This window comes from Solea solea, chromosome 5, assembly GCF_958295425.1.
Source record: "Solea solea chromosome 5, fSolSol10.1, whole genome shotgun sequence".
Lineage (NCBI taxonomy): Eukaryota > Metazoa > Chordata > Actinopteri > Pleuronectiformes > Soleidae > Solea > Solea solea.
In genome coordinates this window covers 14,176,064-14,199,155 of record NC_081138.1, presented here as the reverse complement: position 1 = coordinate 14,199,155, position 23,092 = coordinate 14,176,064, and the positions used below count along the sequence as shown (strand labels likewise).

Here is a 23,092-nt window from a genome sequence, read left to right as displayed (position 1 = left end):
GTGTGTGTATGTTTATCATTCTGTTGGGTATATTTATGTAGTCTATCTTTGATTGAGATAACGTTACCGTATGGCTGAACGCATACATCACAATGTTGAAAATAAACAAGAATCTATATGGTTTAATAACACCACCACCGAGCATATGTCCCTCATCTGGAAACAGATGTTTAGTGAGTTATTTCCATGTTTATCTGTTCGACTCATGGCAATTTTGGATTTGATTATGTTGTTTTCTTTTTTCCTTAAAAGGACATGTAAAGCAAATGAGTTTTGTTCTTTCTTCACACATTATACAAAATAGTGGAAAACAATTGCACCTGTGGTGTAAAAATAAAGACTGAAAACAGCTTCATTTCAGGATTGTTAAAGTGTGTTTATAAATATGCAAAGCCTCTTGGATGAGAGTTGAAACATCTTCAAAACTAACTCAAGCAAGTCCAGTTGCCTACAGCTAACGACTGAATACTACGACCTGGATGAATGCGAACCATAACAGACAGGTCTAAAAATATGCCTCCAAGATGCACCGGAGCCAAACTTAGCACAACTCTGAGAGAGGGAGAGAGGCTAAACCAGCACTGTCTTTGTGTACGTCACATCTTTAAATTGGTGAAGAATTTGCTTCTCTATATGTTGGGAGAGCTCAGGAAAACAATACAACCCTGCATTCTCAGCAGTGGCTGAAGTGTTTGTTGTCAAACTTTAGGGATTCATAGACGAGGAAATGGCCCAGATACAAACCCAAACACACCCAACACATTTGAGTCTTTAAACAAGTGGTTCCATACTGGAGCGTTCATGTTTATATATATATCCTGTGTGTGTGTATTTCAGAGCATATTGCTGAATTTTATATGAGATGAAAACTATTTTTTAAACACTTAGCAAGGTGGTTACTAACATATTTTGCTTAACAAGCACTCTTAAAATGCTGCACATAATTGTGAATATGTCATTTTGTGATAGAAAAAGAAAAACAACAACAACAACAACAACAACTTCTATCGTTTGCTTGTGTTTTGACTGTCAGGGAAACCTTAGGAGGTCACTGCACTTCAAAAGGCAAAAGCCACATTACATTTGCACATAAACAACACTGTTATATAAAGGATATAAGTAGTGGCTTATATATACATCAACTCCCTCCACATAACTGAACCTTACTGTATCCATTCTCACAGACTCTCTCTTCTTCATCTTCATCACCACCGTCACACACAAACAGAGGGAAGTGGAGAGAAAACTCTGATAAGCCATCTATTGATCGGACTCAGGTAAAAGACAGTGTGTTGGTAAGAGTGTCAGAGAGAGCGAGAAGAAGGCACAGCTATATTAAGGCTACGTTCACAATCATGAGGGGTAAAAACAGCAGAGATATGAAGCAACTCATTTATTCGCTCTTCCACCATCTCCATAAATGGTTCATGTGCTCTGTGCCTCTGTTGCTGGTTAGCCTAAAAGTCAAAACTTTACTCAACTGTGTTCATAAATGATTTAATAAATGTTAATTTATATTAAATAAAGCACTGAAAGAGCACAACCCCCTGCCAAGGCTGCTTAGTTTCCCAAATGTCAATACCCCTTCTCACAAGGTTAACAATAGTTTTTAAAACAATCCATATCCAGATCACCTCCAAAATTGAATCATTTTTAATTGGACCCTGACCTACACTCCGAGAGATAATGAGATAATGGATCCTTTACTTTTTGGAGTATCTCACTGACAGACAAACAGATAAACATGGGCAAAAATGGAACCTCTTTAGTGAAGATAATAATGGTACATTCCCTGTCCTGGCATCTGCAACATCAACAACAAGCACAATGTGATAACCAAAGACCTGAGTGAATGACCAATTCAGAAAAGATGGGACAAATCAGCTATATCCCTTTATAATTAAACTTTGTTGGAAAACAAATTGATCATTAAAAGGAGAATGTAAATGAACCAATCGGGCAGCATTAATGTGACGGAGTAGATGGAGAAAAATGCTTCAAAAGGAATGGCAGCACTTGCCTTTTGGTGTAAAGTTATTAAAAGACAGTACCGTAAATTTTGGCCTATAAGCCGCTACTTTTTTCCCACGCTTTGAACCCTGCGGCCTATACAACGGTGCGGCTAATTTATTGATTTTTACTGGCTAACGGCCACCGGGGGGCACTCTCTAGCAGTAAACGCAAAAGTAAGACAGACGTGGGGAAAGATTATGCGCTGAAGATGAAGACTTCAGTGGCTTTAGTGCGCAAGAAGAAGATGAAGATAGCGGCCAATGACTTTTCTGGTATAGGCTAAAGTGTTTTCTTTTCTAACCAGGCGTGTTACTGTCGTGTTGGTGCAGTGTTTTTATTTTCTAACCATCCAGGCATGTTGATGCCGTGTCGGTGCTGTTTTATTTTCATGTTCACCCCGTGTTTAAATTAAGTTGTTTTAATTAAAGGTGACATAGAATGCTTGTATCACACATATATGTTAGTTATGGAGGTCTACTTACATATATTAACTTGTTTTCATGGTTAAAAACCTCCTAATCGCTGCGAACGAGCCAACGAGAGCTTTCCCACTGTCCTGTGATTGGCCAGGTACCTGGAAGTGACGTAAGATAGATAGGCCAGCTCTCAGATACACAGCTCCCCCTCTGGCACGGTGGATGCTCTGCATCTCAGCAGCTACAACGAGAGTAGTTCTTCTTCTTCTGCAGTTGAATGTACGCAACCGGATGTGCCCGGTCTAGTGCCCGCACCGGGAGGCGCTACGGTGGTGTGAGGAGTGGTGAGGATTTCTGATGACGACATCAAACTACGGAAGTGCCGATCCACTTCGCAGAGCCCAGGAAAACAATAAAACCCTATTTTCTCAGCAGTGGCTGAACTGTTTGGTCTGAAACGTTAGGGTTTCATAAACAAGGTAATGACGCAGATACACACACACAAACGCAGCGTTAATTGGAGCTTCCGGTCTATGTGGGCTTTAAAACAACAACGAAAAACTTCCGTGTAGCGTCTTTCTGTGTAAATATCTCACGTTACAAGCATACGCAGCGATCACGGACGCATCACTAAGTGTTCATTCAGGGCTAGTCACGCGCACTCACTCGTCATTCATAAAGTTAATGCATTCATTAACAAAGTCGTTTGATAAGAGATTGAATCCTGGCGCCGCTACTGGTTACAACATGAAAACCTGCGGCCTATATATGTACAAACATTTATTTTGGTGCGGCTTATAGCCAGTGACTATCATAAGCTTTCACATTGCCTTCATTTTACTTTGGCAAAGACTACGGAACATTCACACAGAGAATGTAATGAGAGTCTTCACCAGTATTATCCAAAACAGTGTAAGAAGCACATTTAAATTACCTCATACTCTAATTTGTCCTCAGTCACTGTGAAGTGAAAATAAACCAATGATTCTAGTATGCTTGCCAGTGGAACTGAGCCAGTCTAAAATGCAGCCCAGTGCCAAACAAAACTAATTAAGTGTTGTTTATTGTTGCTGCCAGCTTAACCAAAAAAGTGTTTTTCATTTACGTTGCCGGCCTATTACAAATCTTAAATCCAAACTCGTCAGAGGGCATTGTACTTTCCCTTCCTATTTTGCCAAATCCTTAAAAGATGTTTCTCCCTCTTTTATATTCACACAACGTTACACATTACAAAACAGACAATATATACAGTATTATACTGTGTGTGGGTTGGAGAAGGGTAACAGTATTTTTATGGATTGCATCGTGTCAATGTATGTGAATACTTTAATGCTTTGTAGTACTTCAGCATCAAGCACTACTTGTGCATGCACTGAACATTACCATGTTGATGGACTACCCTGCAGCGCTCTGATCTAGCCTTTTCTAACCTCACTTCTATGCCCCATCATTCTATTTCACTCACTCTATCCTTTTTCCGCAGCCATTCCATTTTTCCATCATCTTTACTTTCAACTCTTCGTTAATCCTGTCTCCTCTTCTCCGGGGCTGACCGGCCCTCGTTCTCCCCTCACTCGACTTATCCCATCTTCTCTCTCTCTGACCCCCTCTGTCTTTCCTCATTTATCCACCTTTTAGTCATCAAGAGTCAAACTGTGTCCCTTTGGCAGGAGTGTGAGCTTTGCCAAGGTAAGGCAATTAAAGCAACAACAGATTGGAACAGACTGTCAGGGATACAGAGTAAATTTGTGGGAGGGCTTTCAGCAGAGCAGGGCGTCGTAGCTGGTAACAGATTGCTCTAATCGTAAGCAGGGACTGTGCGGCTATTGCATTGTCTGAGATTGTGTAGCAACGCTTTGCTGGGAAACATCAACAAGACCTATGGACAAACTGCATGAAGTGCTTTTATCATATATGTAATATGTGTGCTGATATACGTTGTAAGAGTGAGTAGAGAACAGTGAGAAGAAACATGAACGCACAATGAACTCAACCACGGTATCAGATTCATTTTTTTGTCTCAGTGAAGGTCTGTCCAGAAGTGAGGACTGGCCACAATGTCCTTACACTCCAAAAATGTCCTAATTCCATGAGGGCTATAACTCAAACGGGTCCCAGCTAAGACGGGTGTGTGTGTGTGTGTGTGTGTGTGTGTGCAGGTGTATAGTACATTATAGGCTACAGGATGTATGCATTCTACCTGTGTGACAGAGCATATTATGACAAACAGCTCCCCCAAATGACTGATAGTGTCTTGCCACCACCATAAATCACACACCCACTGCCCCCTTCAACCACCCCCTACACAAACACACACACACACACACACACACACTGAGGCACAAGCTCAAACATACAAAGAGAACTTTTTTTGACTCCACACACACACACACACACACACACACACACACCTACTTTGTTGTGTGTTGACAAGCTCTGTACAAGTGAGGGTCAAGCATAAAGTTGACATTTTGACAGAAGCCCAGCGATACTAAAACCCCAACGGTTTTGCGTGTCGGTATATTCGCCGCTTAGTATCCTGGTGTTATTCTACGATTTGACTCGACAGATATCGCATGAGCATTATCCCGACGTACTTACCGATGTGTTTGCCCTTCATGTGGTAGTAGAAGGAGACGCAGTATGGCATCCTGCCGGAGCCCTTGGGGCCCCTGTATGAGGTCTCATTAAAAAGTGGAGACAGCAGACGAGCCTTGTCACCCTGAACACGTGGTTGTGAAGCTTCGATGTACATGTAGTACCCTAAAAACCAACAAAACACAACGCTTAGTTCTCAGAATTTCAAATAAAAACACAATACATTTTAGTAGGACTTAAATCTTCTTTCTATATTTGTCTGTTTTTCTTGAACGAACCATTGACAGTGTGCAGTCTTCCTGTCTCTTCAGAGCTATGACCACTATACAGAAAAATGAACCTGTAGATAAAGTCATTCCTCACCCTCCTTGGTTCCACTGCGGTCAGTATCAGGGCCGGTATTGGCAGATCGCTTGGGGTTCTGTGTCAAGTGATTCTGTCTTGTCCAGTCGAAGATGTCACTGCGGTCTTGAGAGAAACCACAAACGCGCTCGTCCTCGAAACCGCACACATGGTCTGATGGACGTGTGTGTTTGTGTGTGTAAAGGCAAAAAGCGAGAGAAGAAAACAAACACTTGATCAGTGACATTAGGCAGGTGAGAAACTACAGGTTACATGGAGTAACCAACTGTTTTTTTTCTTCTTTTCTTCTGCAATATACAGTTCAAATATGAATGTAAAAGAGACACCGAATGGCAGAAGCAGGGTGAGAGAATAGGAAGATGATGTACAGCAAATGGTCTGACCAGGACAAGAACAGGGACTACTGATATGATATGGGCTCTATTTTGGCTATTGGACAATCCTCATGTCTACATTTATTCAGAAAGTAACAGGCATATTGTTGAAAGCAGGGTTTTTCCATATTCCATATTCTGCATTGCACTAGTTCTAATGTAAGACTCCAGTGTGCAGGTAAAGTTGAATAAAACTGATTGTGTCAAATGTAGGGGGAAAAAAATCTTTATCAAATGGTGCTACTGCATGAAGACAGTTGTCAGAACTCTTCATGCACTATGTGCATCTACAGCAGAGGAGAAAAGTTTTAGACTCTAATCTATGATCCAAATGAGACGTATGCTGAATAGACAAACTGTAAGTATCTAGCAAAGTCAGGAGTCAAGACAATCTTGATAATGTACTGGCAGTGGGACAAAACCACTGCTGCTGTAATTCATTTCAACATTGAGCATCAACCGATGTGAAATGTATGTATTTATTTATTTTTTTGGAGGGCATTAACTTTGCACAAAAGTGAGCAAAGACTACAGGGTTAGGCGTGGAAACGTTTTGCAGGCAAAAGATGTTCAGGCTACCCTTTTCCCATCTTACAGCCTCAGGAGGAGGATTTTTAAAATGACTCACAAAACATTTTGGGGACGCTAGATTTGATTAGATTTACCTTAAAAAAAGAACCTTCAAGGATCTCTGGGTTTATTTTCATATCCTCGCTCATGTGTTTTTGGAGTCACACACATATGCCCTCCCTCAACACACGTACAAAGCATGTTTTGATACCTGATTTTAGTTTTCTTCTTAAGAAGAAGTCTTAAGCAGACAAGACAGAGGGTCCTCTGTGGTGTGGTGTGGACTCAATACAAATAAAAAATGGATACAAGCCAGTATAATAATAACTACCTAAAACAATTCAAGCTGACATATTTAGCGAAGCGTTCCTGCTGCAGATGCATATGGCTCACACTCCCTTTGAGAGCAGCATGTGTGTGTGTGTGTGTGCTTTTTTTGTTTCAGGGAGTTCATCTATTGCTATTCACATCCTGCACCACTACATGCGTTCCTCTCAATTTGCACTGTTGTTCTCGGAGTCTGTTCCAATCTGCTGTTGTTTTAATTGCCTAACCCTGGCAGGGCCAACTGCCACTCCTGCCAGAAAATGCTGCTCTGTCTCTTAATGAAGAAAACAGACAAGATGCAATTGACTGAGACAGATTGAGGGATGGCAAGAGAGAGGAAGAGAGGAAAGGAGAGCGCGGGGGTTAGTGCAAGAGGGCGAGATGGAGGGAAGTGGAGAGAGATGTGGACAAAGAACGAGAAAGAGACAAAGAAGGCACAGTGGGATTTAACAAAGTTTCAATCATGGGAGATTCAAGATAGTAGCCCTTATAAAATCATCTGTTAAATCAATCACATTGCAGGCAAATACTGTATCCTTCAGTGACCCAGCTGTCATGACATTTCCAATGTTAAGGACCCGCTTGCAACCGTCATATTCTACTCTTACTGCACTCTCCTCCTTAACACGATATAATAAAAGCAAAGACTGGGTCACGCCGAACTTTGCTTTAACAAACTTGTGCTGACATTGCTTGCAGCATACAAGCTAAATTAGCTTTCATCAAACTTTAATGTGCCTTCCAAGCATTACCACCCTGACATCAATCAGGCAACAACAACAACAACAACCTGAAGGCTGCAAAATGTGGAGGAGCAGAGGGAAATGTGGTCTCACCTGAAGGCCTTGGGTAGGTGTAGGCTGTAAAACAATTAAAACAATATTGATTACAATGCAGACATGCTCAGACCATTAATGCATCAGTTTTAAACGCACATAAAAGATAATGACATAGATCAGATCAGATATCTTACGCTCTGAGTACTGGATGTTTCGACTGATGTAGTCCCCAGTGCTGTAGGTGGTGATGGGGGACAGTCGGACTTCGTAGGACAGAGGTATTCTCAGGTCTGATATGGTGTAGGACATCAGCACACCTTTCTCTGGCTCCTTTCCCTTTAGGTCAATCTGCTTGGACAATAGATTCTGCTTGTTCTAGATTGGTAAACGAACACACGCACACACATGGACAGAAAAGAAAGAGAAACAAACATGTTAGGATGTGTACAAACTAATACATATAAAGAGAATACAACTGAAATGAATGCTGCACAGTAATGGGAAACACCAGTAACAACTCGTATCCTCAGCTCAACTCTCATCTGTTAGTGTTAACACTTAACACATTCAATAACTTCATGTCAACAGGCAAACAAAATCAATGTCAAGGTTTGAAATCTTGTTTTTCTGAGCAAAAATAATGTCAGCTCAAATGTAATAGAATGCAGGAAGTGTGTCTGCTTTGTGCTGTATAGAAGTCACACACATTTATCCCGACACGGCTTATTCATCACCATGTCATCATGCTATTTTCCTTTACCTTCTACCATATGTGTGATGCTTTCCACAGATTTCCATTTATGGTAAATGGAATCAGACGTGGGCATAGAGCCAGTGCTGGGCATGTAGCCAAACAATACACCTCCGGACCTGGATTGGATTGTACAATCTTGAGGTTTTTTTAATCTCTCATCGTTTATCCAAAACAAAGTAAAGCAGCTGTCAGAAGAAGTCTTCTTCTTTTAAATGCTTTCTTAAAACAGTGCAGTGTATGTTGGTTTAAGTGCATAATGTCCCCGCTATACTGCCATTTGCCAGATATGGGTATACGGGTTATATTCCATTTAATTCTCCATATTTATTTAAGAGAAGTCACTGTATAATTGCCCACATTCACAAACAGTGCACTCACATACCCTGCAGTATTTCATCCACGAGTTCCTTATCGTCGTAATGTAAGTATCACAAGAAAACAAATTGTTCAGGAAAATTAAATACTTAAATTGTTCTTTTGTTTTGAAATGGATGTGTTTTCTGTCTTTCCTTACTCCTCATCTCTCGCACAATACATCTTGCGTTCTGTAATGGAAGGAAGTAAATCTCATTATCTCAACATTCTGAAAGAGACGCATCTATTTGCGTTTAATCCCAAACAATTTGAAAATTAAAAGGGAAACATGTTAGTCAAATTGCTCTCCTCTTATTTTCTAGCATCACTTTTAAAAGAGCTATTACTGTGTTATTCCACCCACGGAGAGACAAATCCATTAGCTGTGTTTCTGCCTCTAATCCCAGCTACTTAAAGACCTGACACTGAGCTCAATCTAATGCATTAGGTCAGCCACTCCACCATAACACCTTAGTACACCCACAGCATGCCATTATCAGGTTATCCATGCAGCAGAGGTGAGTGTACTGTGCATGCATTTTGTGGGTGATGTGTCTGTACAGTGTGTTATAATATGTATACAGTGCAGAGCTGTGGAATATGCAGCAATTACTATTTGTCTACATGTAAGGTTACAGTTATTTAACCTGCCAAGGGAATAATGTGGATATTTAAATGAGCACAATTAGCACATTTACAACTTGTATTTACTACTGATGTCATAACACATTGTCTTAATTGAATAAAGATAGGGTAAAAAAAAAACAGGGTAAATATAAATGTAATTTACAGAAATCTAAAAACATTTTTGAGAGAAAACAAAACAATCTGTTTGCTCCTCAGCTCTCCATCTACAGCAGTTTGGTATGGTGGATATATGCTCTGCTAATTATTACAATACCATGTGCTCTGACATCTGCACACAGGAAGTCAGCTCTTCCTCTTGTCCTGCTCTGACTATTCTTATGAGATATCTACTGACTACAACAAATTTCAACCCAGTAGTACTGAGATGATCATTTCAAGACCATGGTGACTCCCAGGCTGCCAACAAAATTTGGTTTGACTCTAATTACTGCACCGGTCCCATGTGGCAGCCACAGCCCAATCCCTACAAGTTTGTGCCCAGAACAACACAGTCAGAATCCAATCCTTCCTTCCTTCCCCAGCAGGCACAATGCCACTCGTGGCTGTTAAGTCTCCCTTTCTTAGTGGAAGTCTGGCTGTTTTTCCATTTCTGCTGCACCAACTTTTAACACTCTCCTGCCAGTCATGGAGTATCCCTCTCCATCCTCGTACAGGTTTCTCCTGGTACAAACTAAATAATCTGTTTCCAAAAATAAACCACTGAATCATGTCCTCTCCTCTATTTCACCTTCCCCCAAAGTTTATTTATGATGCTGCTGTGAGGCACAAAATATTAGAGGTCATTCAGGGCATTTGGACAGTGAACTACTGTTTCCTTTTGATGAGTTGGAATTTTCTAAAAGTTTTAGCGTCACACTCACGACATATTACTCTTGTTTGCGGCATACCTACGTACAACCTAACACAATGGGAGGGATTTTTTCCCTTGGCATATCACATAAAGAGATATTTTCAATCTCATTGTTGAGTGAATATTATCACCGTGAGTATGTTTTTATTACAACAGCTGATGTTGTCACGTTATACAAAAGCTTCACTATTCAAGCTTTCATTGATTGTGCGTTTAAATGTATCTGCAGTGTGGGTGCGCAGACATTTGCGCACTTGATATTGTAACTAGTGCATATTATTAAACATCGCAGCAGTTACTTAGTGAAATGTAACACCCACTCAGTCTCAGACTCATGCATATGAACACTCACACATAGGTAATACAGTAGAAGCATAATTATGTTGAATATATCAGGAACGAAAAAGCTCTCTGCTCACGTCATTTACATAAAGTGGGCAGAGATGAGCTAATAATGCTGGAGTCAGAATTGTAGGTAGGTGAGCTGCGTTTTCTTCAGGAGTGTATAAAGGTCTGCACACATGCACACGTCCACATACTAACATAAATACACATGTCGGAAGGCAAAGATTGCGCGATTGCTGTCAATTGCGCTAAAACAGCATGGGAAGCTCAGCCTCTGTGTTGTATTTACATTTCAATACTAAACGTTTGCTAGAACACGATTAGGACGAGTCACTAGTTTGTTCAGATTGGACTGTTTAGTCACAGATGACGGATCATCTTAAGTGATTTTCGTAGCAGCCTCCGCATTAAAACCTTTAGAAGCTCATTGGACAAAATCCGGCTTCCACGGAAGCTCAACTTCAACGACAGTGGGCGGGGATGGACACTGGGCTTCTGCATGATGATTGGAGGAACTGTCCGAAAGGCGGAACCAGTTTTTGATTGACAGCGTTGCAGAAACACACGACAGTGCAGCCTTTTCTGCCTCAGTCCTGTGTGGATTTTGTGTGGATAGTCTGTAGACAAACAGCCGGTCGTTGTGTGTTATTTGCTTCCAGTTGTTCATTCCTTCCTTCATATTTATCAACGTGGGTTGAATTCATGTATAAATATCTGGGCCTGGAATGAGCTTCCTGTCTTTCAAACACCAGCAACCTCCACGTACACACACATTGCTGAGGTGTGACTCAGAGGAACTCAGCTGCTCATGTGTTAAAGAATCTGTCTCTCTTTGCCTCTGTCTCTGTCTGCCTTCCTCACTAGGTCAGTGGACATTTAAATATGTATGCGTGTATGTGTGTGTGTGCCCTTTTTCTTATTTTGGACTGCTCTCCATTACTAACACACTTGCAAAGATTTGGCTTGAGGCTGCTAGGTTTCATTTAGGCGTGGGTTGGGCATACTGGTTAAAATATGGGATTTGAGAAATGCATAATGTCACTGTGTTTGAGAAAAAAATATTAAACTCAAGACCAGGTACAGTCATTAAGAACAGTCTGTCCAGCTCGCAAGAACAGCCATGCCCTAATCTGGGAAAGCAGAAATTTCAACCACACAGTGTTTTCATCAGTCTCCATCAGGTGTGTCAATAAAGAGACAAGAAGATAAAGAACGTGTGAAAGAGGGTTAGAGCAAGAGGGCAGCCATGGGATAAAAATGGAGTGATGTGTGAGAGAGAAATCTGGGTTGACAGCATTTGAGGAGGTTCTTTAAACAATAAAGAGTCCGGGGCTCATTTTCTATTATCTTCTATTAATGGAGCTTGTTTATGAATGAGCCATCAGCCCACTCATGTTAGGTGTGTGTATGTGGATAAATCATTGTCTGTGCATGTGTGCAGTGTGGCTGTACCTATCAGTTTCATTGCTTACTGCTCTCTCTTTGAGGCCTAGTGAGTTGTGGGGGCATTGGTGTACATACATTATTAATACACTGTATTCAATGAACAACTGTAATTAATCATGAATATTTTATAATATTTATATATAATAATACAATGTATAGTTAAAAGAAAAAGGCAACATGGTCGACTGTGACAGGGTGAAGGTGTCAAGGTGTAAAGAGAAATGGAAAAAGGACCTCAAGGATGACAAATGTGGAGTTTAAACACAAACCACAATTAAACTCCAGGTGAGCAGGATTATTATTACATCATAAAATGATGATGGAAAAGGATTTATTTTTAACACATACATGTATGTGTTCAAATGTAGAGGTCACAAAACAGATCAAGTACAGAAGAGGACATGAATCCCTAAAACTGAGTAAACATGAGTTAAGATACAGATCATGATCGTCCCTTGAACATAAAAAGGAGCACTGCATTAATAATAATAATAAGCTGTGACTGATAAAAGACAACTTGAGCTTCCTTTGCCACTTTATTTTAAATCAAGCAAAATGTCTTAAATTAGCCCCTGGAGGCTTCATAAATCTGCTTCTGTGGCAAAAAGAGAAATGAATTATCACTAACAAATCAAAGCATAGTGATTAAAATAATACTGGTTTGGAGGTTGTGGTGTGAGGCAAAAGAGTAGGCAACGGACAGCTTGATACTGTAAATCAAGGAGGAGCTGTTGATTCTTACACAGAGAAAGCCCCTGCAGGGAAAGCAAAACTAAATTAAGAGGTGTAAACAGTGGTTTCACAGCCTGGCAATGAGTCATCGAGCAATCTATGTGGTCTCCCCCACACACACACACACACACACACAGAGGAATGGACATATGCTCTAGATGCAGGTAAGCAGAAGTGCATCCATGTCTATAACAAAAACAGAATGAGAACAACAAAATGCTAATGTAAGGGGGGGAATGCACACACTTATGAGCAAATGTTCTAAGCATATGCTCAGAGCATTTCTCTACATAAGCTGAATCCTCTTGAATCCACCTCTGAGCCTGTGTTTCTCCCCAGAGATCTCCACATCATTTTGCAAGTGCTAAAAAGATGGAGTGTCAAGGTGTTAAGAGGGTGAGCTGGAGAAAGTGTTGCAGAAATAGATGGGTTGTGAAATTGAGATGGGATTACATCTGAATGTTCTCGTATTCCATTTAATAGTTGAGAGGACCTGTGAGAGTCACTGTTTTTCTTTTGTTAATTTGCATTTTATTTCTCTCTTTTGTTCATTTTTATTCACTTCCTTGCTTACTCTCAACTTCTGTTTTCTCTTCCCCCCTCCGTCTCTTTTCGGGAACATGCATGTCACGTCCTTAAAGGGGACATATTATACCCTATTTCGCCAACCCTGCCAAACCCACCCCTTTCAGAACGCTCGGTTTTGTGCGTGGTCCCTTTACATGCAAATGAGACACAGGCAAACACACACCCACTTCTTCCAGGGGGTTTCTGATTTGTCCTTTTTACTGCGCTCACTCTCCCCCTCCCTCCACTAGTTCTCTGACAATATCAACATGGCAGCGTGCGCGGAAAACAGCCAGAGTGCCGTCACAGGAAGAGACGTCCTACACGAGGATCAAGCCGAACACTGCCGAACTGTAAATCAGTTAAAAAAGTTAGGGACAGCACCACTGATCGCCACAGCTGGCTGTGTTCAGCTTGATCCTTGTGTCGGAGGTCTCCGGAGCACAGACTCAGTCTGATACAGTCACATACGGCGGCAGTTTATGCAGCTCGCCGCTCGCCGCTGGCGATCAGCAAGTCTTTTTTACTGATTTACAGTACGGCACCGTTCGGCTTGATCCTTGTGTCAGACGTCTCTTCCCGTGACGGCACTCTCTGTGAAAATAGCCACCTGCATAAACTGCCGCTGTATGTGACTGTATCAGACTGAGTCTGTGCTCTGGTCATGGAGGACGTACTGAACAAATATTTTTAATTAGGTCAGAATGGTCAGTTATGAGCTCTATTCGACCCTTTCTTAAAAATGTGTGTGTTTGTACGTCCGTGAAATACAGTCGCTGACTAAATACGGCGACCGCTGTCTAGTGCGAACACACGAACACACGTTTGCTGACTTTATCCGGCACATTAGCTTCATATATAAAATCCCCTGAGGCTGGAAGTTTGTGTAAAACACTGTGCTCCACTGTGCAGCCACCAACAGCACACTTGTCCCTCCGTGTTGACATAATACCGCTCTTCCTCCCTCCCCTGCACTCTCGCAGGGACAAGGTGGAGCTAAGGTGGAGCTCTCCAAGTAAACTTACTGGTGGGGCGGTAACATTCGCGGTGAAATGCGCATGCTGCCGTCATAAGCGCAGGGAATTCAACATCGCGTGTTTTATCGCCTATACTTACACTAAGGGGGACCACGAAAAAAGGACTGAGTATTCTTTTTCCACACTTTGGCGACTGGTAGGGCCTCCAGAGTCCCAAATATAAGTATTGAAATGGTTAAAAAGTTGATTTTGCATAATATGTCCCCTTTAAAGTGAAAAGCTTCCAGTCATTTTAAACGGCCTCCTAATGCAACTCATTATTTTAACAACTTGCAACAAATATTTATCATTGCCATTTCAGTTTGCCACGGTTCAGTCAACGTTAAATGTCATTAAGTCTGCACTTACAGCGCATCGCCAAGAAAAATGGGAAGCAAGAAAAAGTGGAACCAAGATGGACAGAGAGACGGGAAGAGTGTAGGAGAGAAATGTTGCGAGTGAAATGAGTATACCGGCATAATGAAATACAAAAGAGGCAACAATGGAGGAGGGAGAGTAGTTAAGCATGCAGTCTAATGTGCATCTTAGGAAGGCCAGTGCTCATTTTGTATTTCCCTGAAGAGTCTTACTTAACAAGGTAAGCAGCCAAGTCCTTAAAGTAGGAGGGGAATTAGCTATTCATCTACACAAAAACAACCTGGTAGACACTCTCTTTCTCTCTCTCTGACACACACACACAACAGTCAGTTGTGTATAATAATTCACTCTTATCCTGCCTGTCCTCCGACTTAAAGCTAGTAATCCGTGAATGGATGTTTGAAACAACAAAAGAACAAGGTAGAATCCAAAACTTTTTGATTTAGTAGGAATCAGTGGAAAAGCCTGGAAGTATAAATATATATAAAAAAACATAGAAATCAGTCCTGCTATTGCATTGGCAAATGGAATTCTAGTAGTGTGGGGCTGCATGTCACATACTTTAAAGTCAATCAATGTATGTGAACTACTGGTTTTGAAGGCGCTGCTTATTCTCATGGCGCTTTTCCACTATACAGTTCCAGCACGACTCGACACACAGTGTACTGAATCACTAGAATCAGTTCATTAAAAAGATTTATTCACAGAATCGCTCAGTACTTCCTGCATGACCCGGAGCACAGACTCTCAGATATTAAATCTTTTTAACTGATCTACAGTTTAGCATTGTTCCGTTTGATTCCTGTGTTGGATGTTGAGCTCATGACTCTTCCAGTGTGATCAACCAGTGGTCGGCAGGCTACTGGCGTCACATTTAGCATCGGCTCAGCTCGCTTGGAACCTTGTCAGAGTAGGTACCAAAAAAGTACCAGGTATCAGGTAGTATCGCTAATGGAACAGCAAAGAAAAACGAGTAGAGTCGAGCTATGCCGTGCCGTGCCGAGCCAAGTCGTGCTGGAACTGTGTAGTGGAAAAGCACCATCATTTGAAGTCTGTGCTTCAAGTTTGTGCACATGTCTAATTTAAGACCCTTTGTTGTAAGATGAAAATTAAGTTTATCACCTGAGGACAAGCTCAACTTACAGTTTTTCTCAATTGCTAAAACACTAAACACCAAATGCTCAGTTGCCTGAACCCACTGATTGAATCAATCACTCTTTTGGCAAAACCATAAGCACTTTTCACCTGTTTAGACACAACTTGCCAACACATTTTCATTGTGATGCACCCGTGCTGCATAATGGTGAGCACAGGTGACAAAAGTCAAACACAATTAAAGCACAGGTGTCACCACGTGAACACAACAACTCAAAATTGATCACACGTGTGGCTAATGATGTGAGGGAACATATAAGCCAGTTCAGAGAGCACTGGTGTGTGAGGCCCTACGATGGATAGAAATCTGAGAGGAAGAGTTTGTGTCAGAGGTGGTCGAGGTGGTCGAGGTGGTCAGTGAAGACAAAGAACAGTAATATTTGATGAATTCAGAGCTACTGTGATTGACCATGTTCTTGTCCATGGTATGAGCATGAGGGAGGCCAGACAAAGGGTACAACCAAACATCAGTAGATTCACTGTGTCCACCATAATCCGAAGATTTAGAGAAGAGAACAGGTAATTCATATACCTTATAATGTAAATACCTTGTGTAAATGCACAAGATTTCTGTTTTTTTGTCTTTTTGTACAAGCGCTAAATGCACAGGTTTTTTGTTTTGCAACATGCATTTAGCCTACAGTCAACAATAAACATTTATTTCTCCAGCTTCGTGTCCTGAGCATTGTGTTTTCTAATTTTCTACGTAGTGTTTAGTGACTGTTCAGTAGTGTTTCTAATTTCGAATGACTCGGGGCACGATTTGACAACATAGTTCAGTTTTGAGCACAGATTGAACTGTTTTGAGGTGAAAGTTTGGTTTTGCAAGAAGAGTCTGAGGTTTTGTGAATGTAGCTTGAAAATTGGGTTTTGTGCTCACAGTTGAGGGAAAGGAGAGCAGCTTTCAAGAAATGTGACTTAGCAATCGAGAAAAACTGTAAAACATTTTAAAATTGTAATTTCTTTCTCTGATCCACATTCTGGCTAAATTGACAAGATGTTGGCAATGGAGAACCACTCTGGTTTAGTAAATCATTGTGTTTTGTTACTCAAAAGTTAATAAAATCTTGATGTGCAGTAAATATGTGGGAAGTTTGAAGTTCAAAGGCCTCTCATGGGGCGTGCCTGAGATGAACAGTCATATTTACATATATGGAGAGAAGAGGAGAGGAGAGGAGAGGAGAGGAGAGAAGAGGAGAGAAGAGAAGAGAAGAGAAGAGAAGAGAAGAGAAGAGAAGAGAAGAGAAGAGAAGAGAAGCGAAGAGAAGAGAAGAGGAGAGAAGAGAAGGTCATTGTAGCAGCTCATTAAGAAGACACTCATAATTCTTTCATTAATTCTTTCATTCATCAATTCTTCTAGCACGGAAATCTCCTAGTCGCCTAGTCAAAAGACATGATGTTATGACATGATGATGACTTAAATATACACTCGGGGGCTCTAACGATCATTTTATTAAGAAATAACAACATTTTATTTTATATTTTAACAATTTGTTTGTCATGTGGTCTGAATGCGACTCACCTGTTTGTTGCATGTCTGTACAAATATTCTTGGACCTTTATCTATTCTCTGACGGTCTAAATGGTATCACATTGTCGTGTGTACACCTTGGTTAGGTGTACAATACAGGCTGTACATCAGTACATGAGCTAATTGAATATGTTGGCTATCTAAGAGTGGGTGTAGGGAATTTGAGTATGATTTTTTTTTTTTCATTGTCTTGTAATTTGTGTTTTAAGCTCTTTCAAACTGTATGCCATATTCCTCGAATAAAGCATATGTGAAAATGTATAGACAGGCTGAAAGGCTCTTAAGTCAAGGTGACACCAAACTGATTCAAACAACTGCAAGTGACCAAAGTTCATCTCATCAGTTCATCCGGGGTCAGTCTTGTGAACAAATTATAAACACACAAGACGTTTGTGTGTGTATGTGGATTGATGTCAACGTGTGCCGTTCTGTGTTTGTGTGCGAGTGCTTTACCTTTCGGACATTAATCCAGTAACCTATTATCCGGTCTGTGGCCTCAGGATCTTTCTGTGTCCATTGTAGATTGAAGGAGTAGTTGTTTCCTTTAAGAATCCGCACTGGGTTGGGTGTGTCAAAGTAAAACTCAGCATTGTATGGATTTGCTGTGGAATATAAGGAGAGAGAGAGAATAAAACATCCACGGTTAAATACTTATGAAGAGTGTTTGTAGGGCGGTAAGTAGGTAGTGGGGAGATAGGTAGGTGTTCACTCACCCGATACATTAAAAGTGCACGTTGATGTTCCTGCATTATTGCTGACTCGGCATTCATAAGAGCCATTGTTGGTCGGTTCCAGCTTGAACTTAAGTTCCGGCGTCTCCTTCAGGTCTGGTATGGGCATGCGTATAAAGTCACCATTGCGATACCAGCGGATGTCTGTCGAACGAGGTGGATTGGCCCGCAAGACTGTACATCTCAGCCTCACCATCTGATAGTTTCTAGAACGCACGTCCTGGAAGACTGGATCCAATATGGGAGCGTCTGCAGGACCAAGAGAACTCAAGATATTAGGGACATTTACTTTGTGATTAAGAAATTCAATTAGGTGAATCCATGTAAAACGACGATTATCCATTATCAGTTGTGCATCAAAAACAAAACAAAAGCAGATAAGCCATGGAGAGAACTCTAATTTCAGAGGTCTGGGCAATTTAAAATAATAATAACATGTTATGAACAAAACATTTGAGACAGCACAGTAAGCATCAATGAAAAACAGTCTTCTTATGACATCGGACGCTATATTTATATCCAATTTGTTTCCTACAGTAGATATACAGACCAAACACTTCCAGTTTACCATGCTGTGCCTGCACTGCAGTCAGACAAACACAACAATGCACCCGCATATTAAAACAATATAAACTATCATACACATTAACCTGCAGCTTCTAAGTGATCTTGTTGTTTTTAGTTTGTAATCTCAGCGTATGGATGTAACATCAGAATCGTCTTATACTTTCTTGCTTGTATGACCGAAACTTTTTTTCCTTTCTTCTTTTTCACTGCTGGGTTTGTTTCTCTTTTGGATCAAGTCTGGATGAACTTCCTACAAGCACAGCAGTACCAGTGAGACAAGCTGAGGGATGGGCGAGCAGTCAAAGGTCATACTGTAATCCTATGGACTGATTAGTGTATGGTCACATACCCTGCTCACGCTTATAGACACATGTGCATACTGATGTCTCACTGACTTTGTAAACAAGTGGCAAGGGTAAAGGGGAACAGCTGAAGAGCAATATGAAAGAAGTAAAGTGCTGAATGAGTGCTGATCTACTGAATATGTGTAATTGTGACTGTTTTTTTTAGTAAGCTTCAGTTCTGAAATGTGATGGAGCATTACGACATGATTTACCATCAAATTATATTTACTGCTGCATAATATGCATCGTGAATTGCAAACCGTGTGATCTGCTAAATACATTGTTTCTAATAGAAGTTTTAAAAACATGCATCAATCAGTCATCTACCGCAGGGGTGTCAAATGTACGGCCCGCGGGCTAGAACCGGCCCACCAGAACGTCCAATCCGGCCTGCAAGATGAATTTGTGTAAACTACTGCTGTAAGAATGTGTGAGTGAAGAGAGAGAAGCCAGCGAGTTAACATGAGTCACTGTGAAGTTGGGTAAATATGTGTTGTGTTCCAAGCATGTAGAGAGAAATAAACGCTCAGACTCTTCCAGATCACCTGAGTGTCTGCCTGTTCATCCCCTATCTGTAGAAGTAAGCGTGTTAACCTGGAGCAGCCCTGGAGGTAAAATCTCCCCGCGTGCTTCCCCGACCACTGTCCAGATACAGAGCAGGAAAACTGACTCTACATTGAAGATAAACTACAATTATGTAGTTATACATACAGTCAATTCCTAATTATTAGCTCCCACTTTAGTTTCAGGAATACTACATAGACGTGTAGTAAAATAATCCAGATTAATGTTCTAATCATAATAGATTTTTTTGTTTCAGATACCTCTGACTAAATGTTTTGTACCTTTGTCGATCCAATGTGATCTATACGTTTACAATGCAATGTGTGAATGGTAAACTTAAGCCTAACATTTTCAGATTTTTCACAATATGTTTTGTGAAAAGATTCATTAAATGGAAAACAAAAAGGGAAAACACTGGAGTTCTTGTTGTTTAAACGTCCGGCCCACTGACTTACAATGCGTTTGACACCCTTGGTCTACCGCTATATCCTCTACATGGCTGTCACAGTGCTGCTGGTGCCAATCGCAGAGCAAAACAATGCATTGTAAACTATTACTCGTTAAGCTCTAGGTAGATATATATATTGCTTTAACAAGTCTTTTATGTTTCCAAGCTGTCTGTCATACCAGCTTCTGACTCAACATTTCATATCCCCGGAGCATTTTTTTTTGCTCCCCAGGAAAGTGAAGGCGTAATAGTGAGATGACTAAACTCCATGTAAACACACACCATCGCACATCTTATTGAATCCAAAAATGGATTCCATCCAGAAATGCAACACTGACCAAGCCAAGCATTAAGAGTACACAAAGAGAAAAAAACTATTTACATGAGACTGAGCAAGGGACTGCGTGTGAGAGCGGGGGAAGAAGGGGTGATGAAGAGAGAGAGAGAGAAACCACTCTTAAAGAAATAGACAATGACGAAGACGAATGATAAGGGAAAGTGTGATGTGAAAGTGAGAGAAGTTGATGATTGAGTATGGAAGGCGTGAAGAGAATGAGAGAATGCAGAATGCAGAAAGGGAGTGACAAGATGGAGAAAGGTCTTCTCTCATGGCCAGCAGTTAGCTGATTGATGATGATGAGAATGGCAATGGGGGGGAACAGCCACCTATCTGGGAGGGAGAGTGGGCAAGTAAAGAAAAGAGACAAGGAAGAAGAGAGAAAGCACAACAGGCAAAAGTGGCAAGAATCTGCGTATATCCACTTCATTATCTGCCATAAAAATGATAGCATCCTATCCTCACATCCATCAGTGGCGCTAAATGGATCAAAGAAAAACCAACCTAATATAAATAAAGTCAAACGGGGCATAAGAAGGGCAAAGAGAGGAGCTAACTTTAGGTAGCTGTAAATATCCAACTCTTCAACCAGCCTGTTCCTCTTTTTCTTCTCTTCTAACCCTCCAATCATAAATTGTAAGTTTTTTCTTTGTGCCTTACCATGCCCTCCTTTCCACCTCCCTAACCCTGCTTTCCTGTTTCAAGCTCCCTTAACCCCGTTTCTCTCTCCCTCTCAGTCTTGCTCATGTATCTGTCTCCTCTCGCTGTTCCTCTTGCAGTCCAGAGTGGGGTGGCCACCTGGACCATTAATCAGAGTTGGCCAGCGTGGACAGCAGAGCTCACAGTGTGTTACCCCTCGTACCCTGCCTGCATTAGCAGGCTCTGTAAATCCTTCATATGGAGAGGAGATTTTTTTGATCTTTAAGCGGTCCGTTCACCGTCATTTTGTACTCATATTAAAACTGCACATCAAAATCAATACAGAACACTCTTGTGTATCGTACATCTTCCCCCAACTTGCAGAGCAAAGTAACATGAGATAAAATTAAAAGAAATCATACAAAATTGACGTTCCACGATGTATAAAGGGTATAAAGACAGGAAGGGTTAGTGCACAACAGCACATAACACATTCACATATCCCTGTGAAGAAATACATGAGAGAAAATAATGTATACATTGGTAGAGATTACATTTGAATTCATGCCATTTTTGCCCTAAATAACCTGACATTGTTCAATTCTAGCTTAGCTTTCTTATTACTTTAATAATAACCCTCAACTGCTTTCATCTATTTACACTGCCTGACTGAGACCGTCCCTGAGACCAGACATGAGGATAATCTCTGACTATTACTAAGCTACTGTTAGACTGTTTATTATTCAGTTCTTGACATCACATGACAAACACCAGAATAATGCACATATATTTATAAAAAAAAGAAAAAGAAAAAAAAAACATGTTCAAAATGTTGCCTGAGGCATTTGGATTTGCCTCATGGGGACATTATTAAATGGATACTGTTTAATGCGCTGAAGTTCAAAAACCCCCTGACCAGTCAAAGTCATTCTTACTCTGCCTCATTATTTACTGAGCTATGCTGTGAGAAGCCATTTAACCCTGTCCTGTCCTCCATATAGTTACTCCTCAATCCTAAATGCAAACTTGTTTCATAAAAATAAAGTAGACAACATTCTTTTTGTTATGGCTGTTCAAAGGCAATTTAAATACATGAATGTTTGTCTTGACAGGGACTGAACACATTGCAGCGTTGTGTTTTTGATCCCACAGAAAAATTGCTCTGAAAAACAAGACACACCGGCATGAATTGTCCGCCCGAAACACGACCCGGCCCAAACCCACGGGTCCAGTCGGGTTTGTCGAGACGGCCCCGACCCGTTGAGAACTCTACCACGAGATTTCCAGTGAGCTCATTTAAGATAAATCGGGGTACATCTATGTAAAAGTCCCAAACAACACAACAGCAAGACAGCGACATCTTTTCCAAGGCCCCTCTAACCCAAAAGATGAGACAAGGGGGTGGACCGCACACACCATGTGGCAATTTCAAGGCTGAACTTTGTTCTCTTACAATGACATTTTACTTTTGGCGTCAGCCACTAAACAGACCTTGTGTTTGACCGACAGAGGAGGCTTCAAGGAGAGCTGCATGGTAAAAAACTAAAAAATGTTTTACAACCAAGTTACACAAATGACTAATTAAACTACTCTTACCTGTCAGCAAGAAACATGAAACATGCACGATATACATAATGAAAGTGTCAGTCAAAAACCTCCCCCATTTATTCAGCAACTGTACACACTTTGCACTGCACTCTGCGACGATGCAACGGACTGTATGTATTAACCATATCAGCATGGGGAATTGGTACTAAAAGAGACAAATGTTTTATACATTCCTGCTTTTTAACAAAGTAAAAATAAAGTCTTTGAAACCTCAGTGTGCTTAGATCTCTAATGTTTTGCAAGTCTGTAGTTCATTCCTGCTTTGTTACCAAGTTCTGGGAATTTGCTAATGGAACGGACTATCTCCTCTCATATACTGTCTCATTGTAACCCAACAACTTAACTTAAGCAAAGGGAACAGGAGATACATTTTAAAAATGAAGCTCATAACTAATTAACCAATGAGTGTCAGTGTCCTAAATTGTTCTTTGAAAAGATTATTTCCATTCATTCATTCATTTGATCCAATAGTTTTAACATCCAATTTGCTTCATTTGGAATGCGTGTGAGAGTGGATGGTTGTGTGTCTCTATGTGTGGCCCTGTGATGGACTGGCGACCTGTCCCCTGCGTTTTGTCCTATGTCAGCTGAGATTGACACAAGGGCCCCCCGGCCATCATGTGGAGGATAAAGCAGGT

At 40.9% G+C, this 23,092-nt stretch overlaps 1 protein-coding gene across 2 annotated transcripts in view; it reads right to left on the bottom strand.

The window, feature by feature from the left end:
• LOC131459659 (MAM domain-containing glycosylphosphatidylinositol anchor protein 1) overlaps positions 1-23,092 on the bottom strand; it is a 138,211-nt gene that overhangs the window by 14,973 nt on the left and 100,146 nt on the right. For both annotated transcript variants that reach the window (XM_058629681.1, XM_058629682.1), the window contains exons 10-15: positions 17,930-18,196; positions 17,670-17,818; positions 7,635-7,815; positions 7,498-7,521; positions 5,391-5,543; positions 5,031-5,192 (exon numbers count right to left, since the gene is read on the bottom strand). In XM_058629681.1, the coding sequence (XP_058485664.1) occupies positions 5,031-5,192; positions 5,391-5,543; positions 7,498-7,521; positions 7,635-7,815; positions 17,670-17,818; positions 17,930-18,196 (936 nt within the window). The remainder of the gene's footprint in view (positions 1-5,030; positions 5,193-5,390; positions 5,544-7,497; positions 7,522-7,634; positions 7,816-17,669; positions 17,819-17,929; positions 18,197-23,092) is intronic.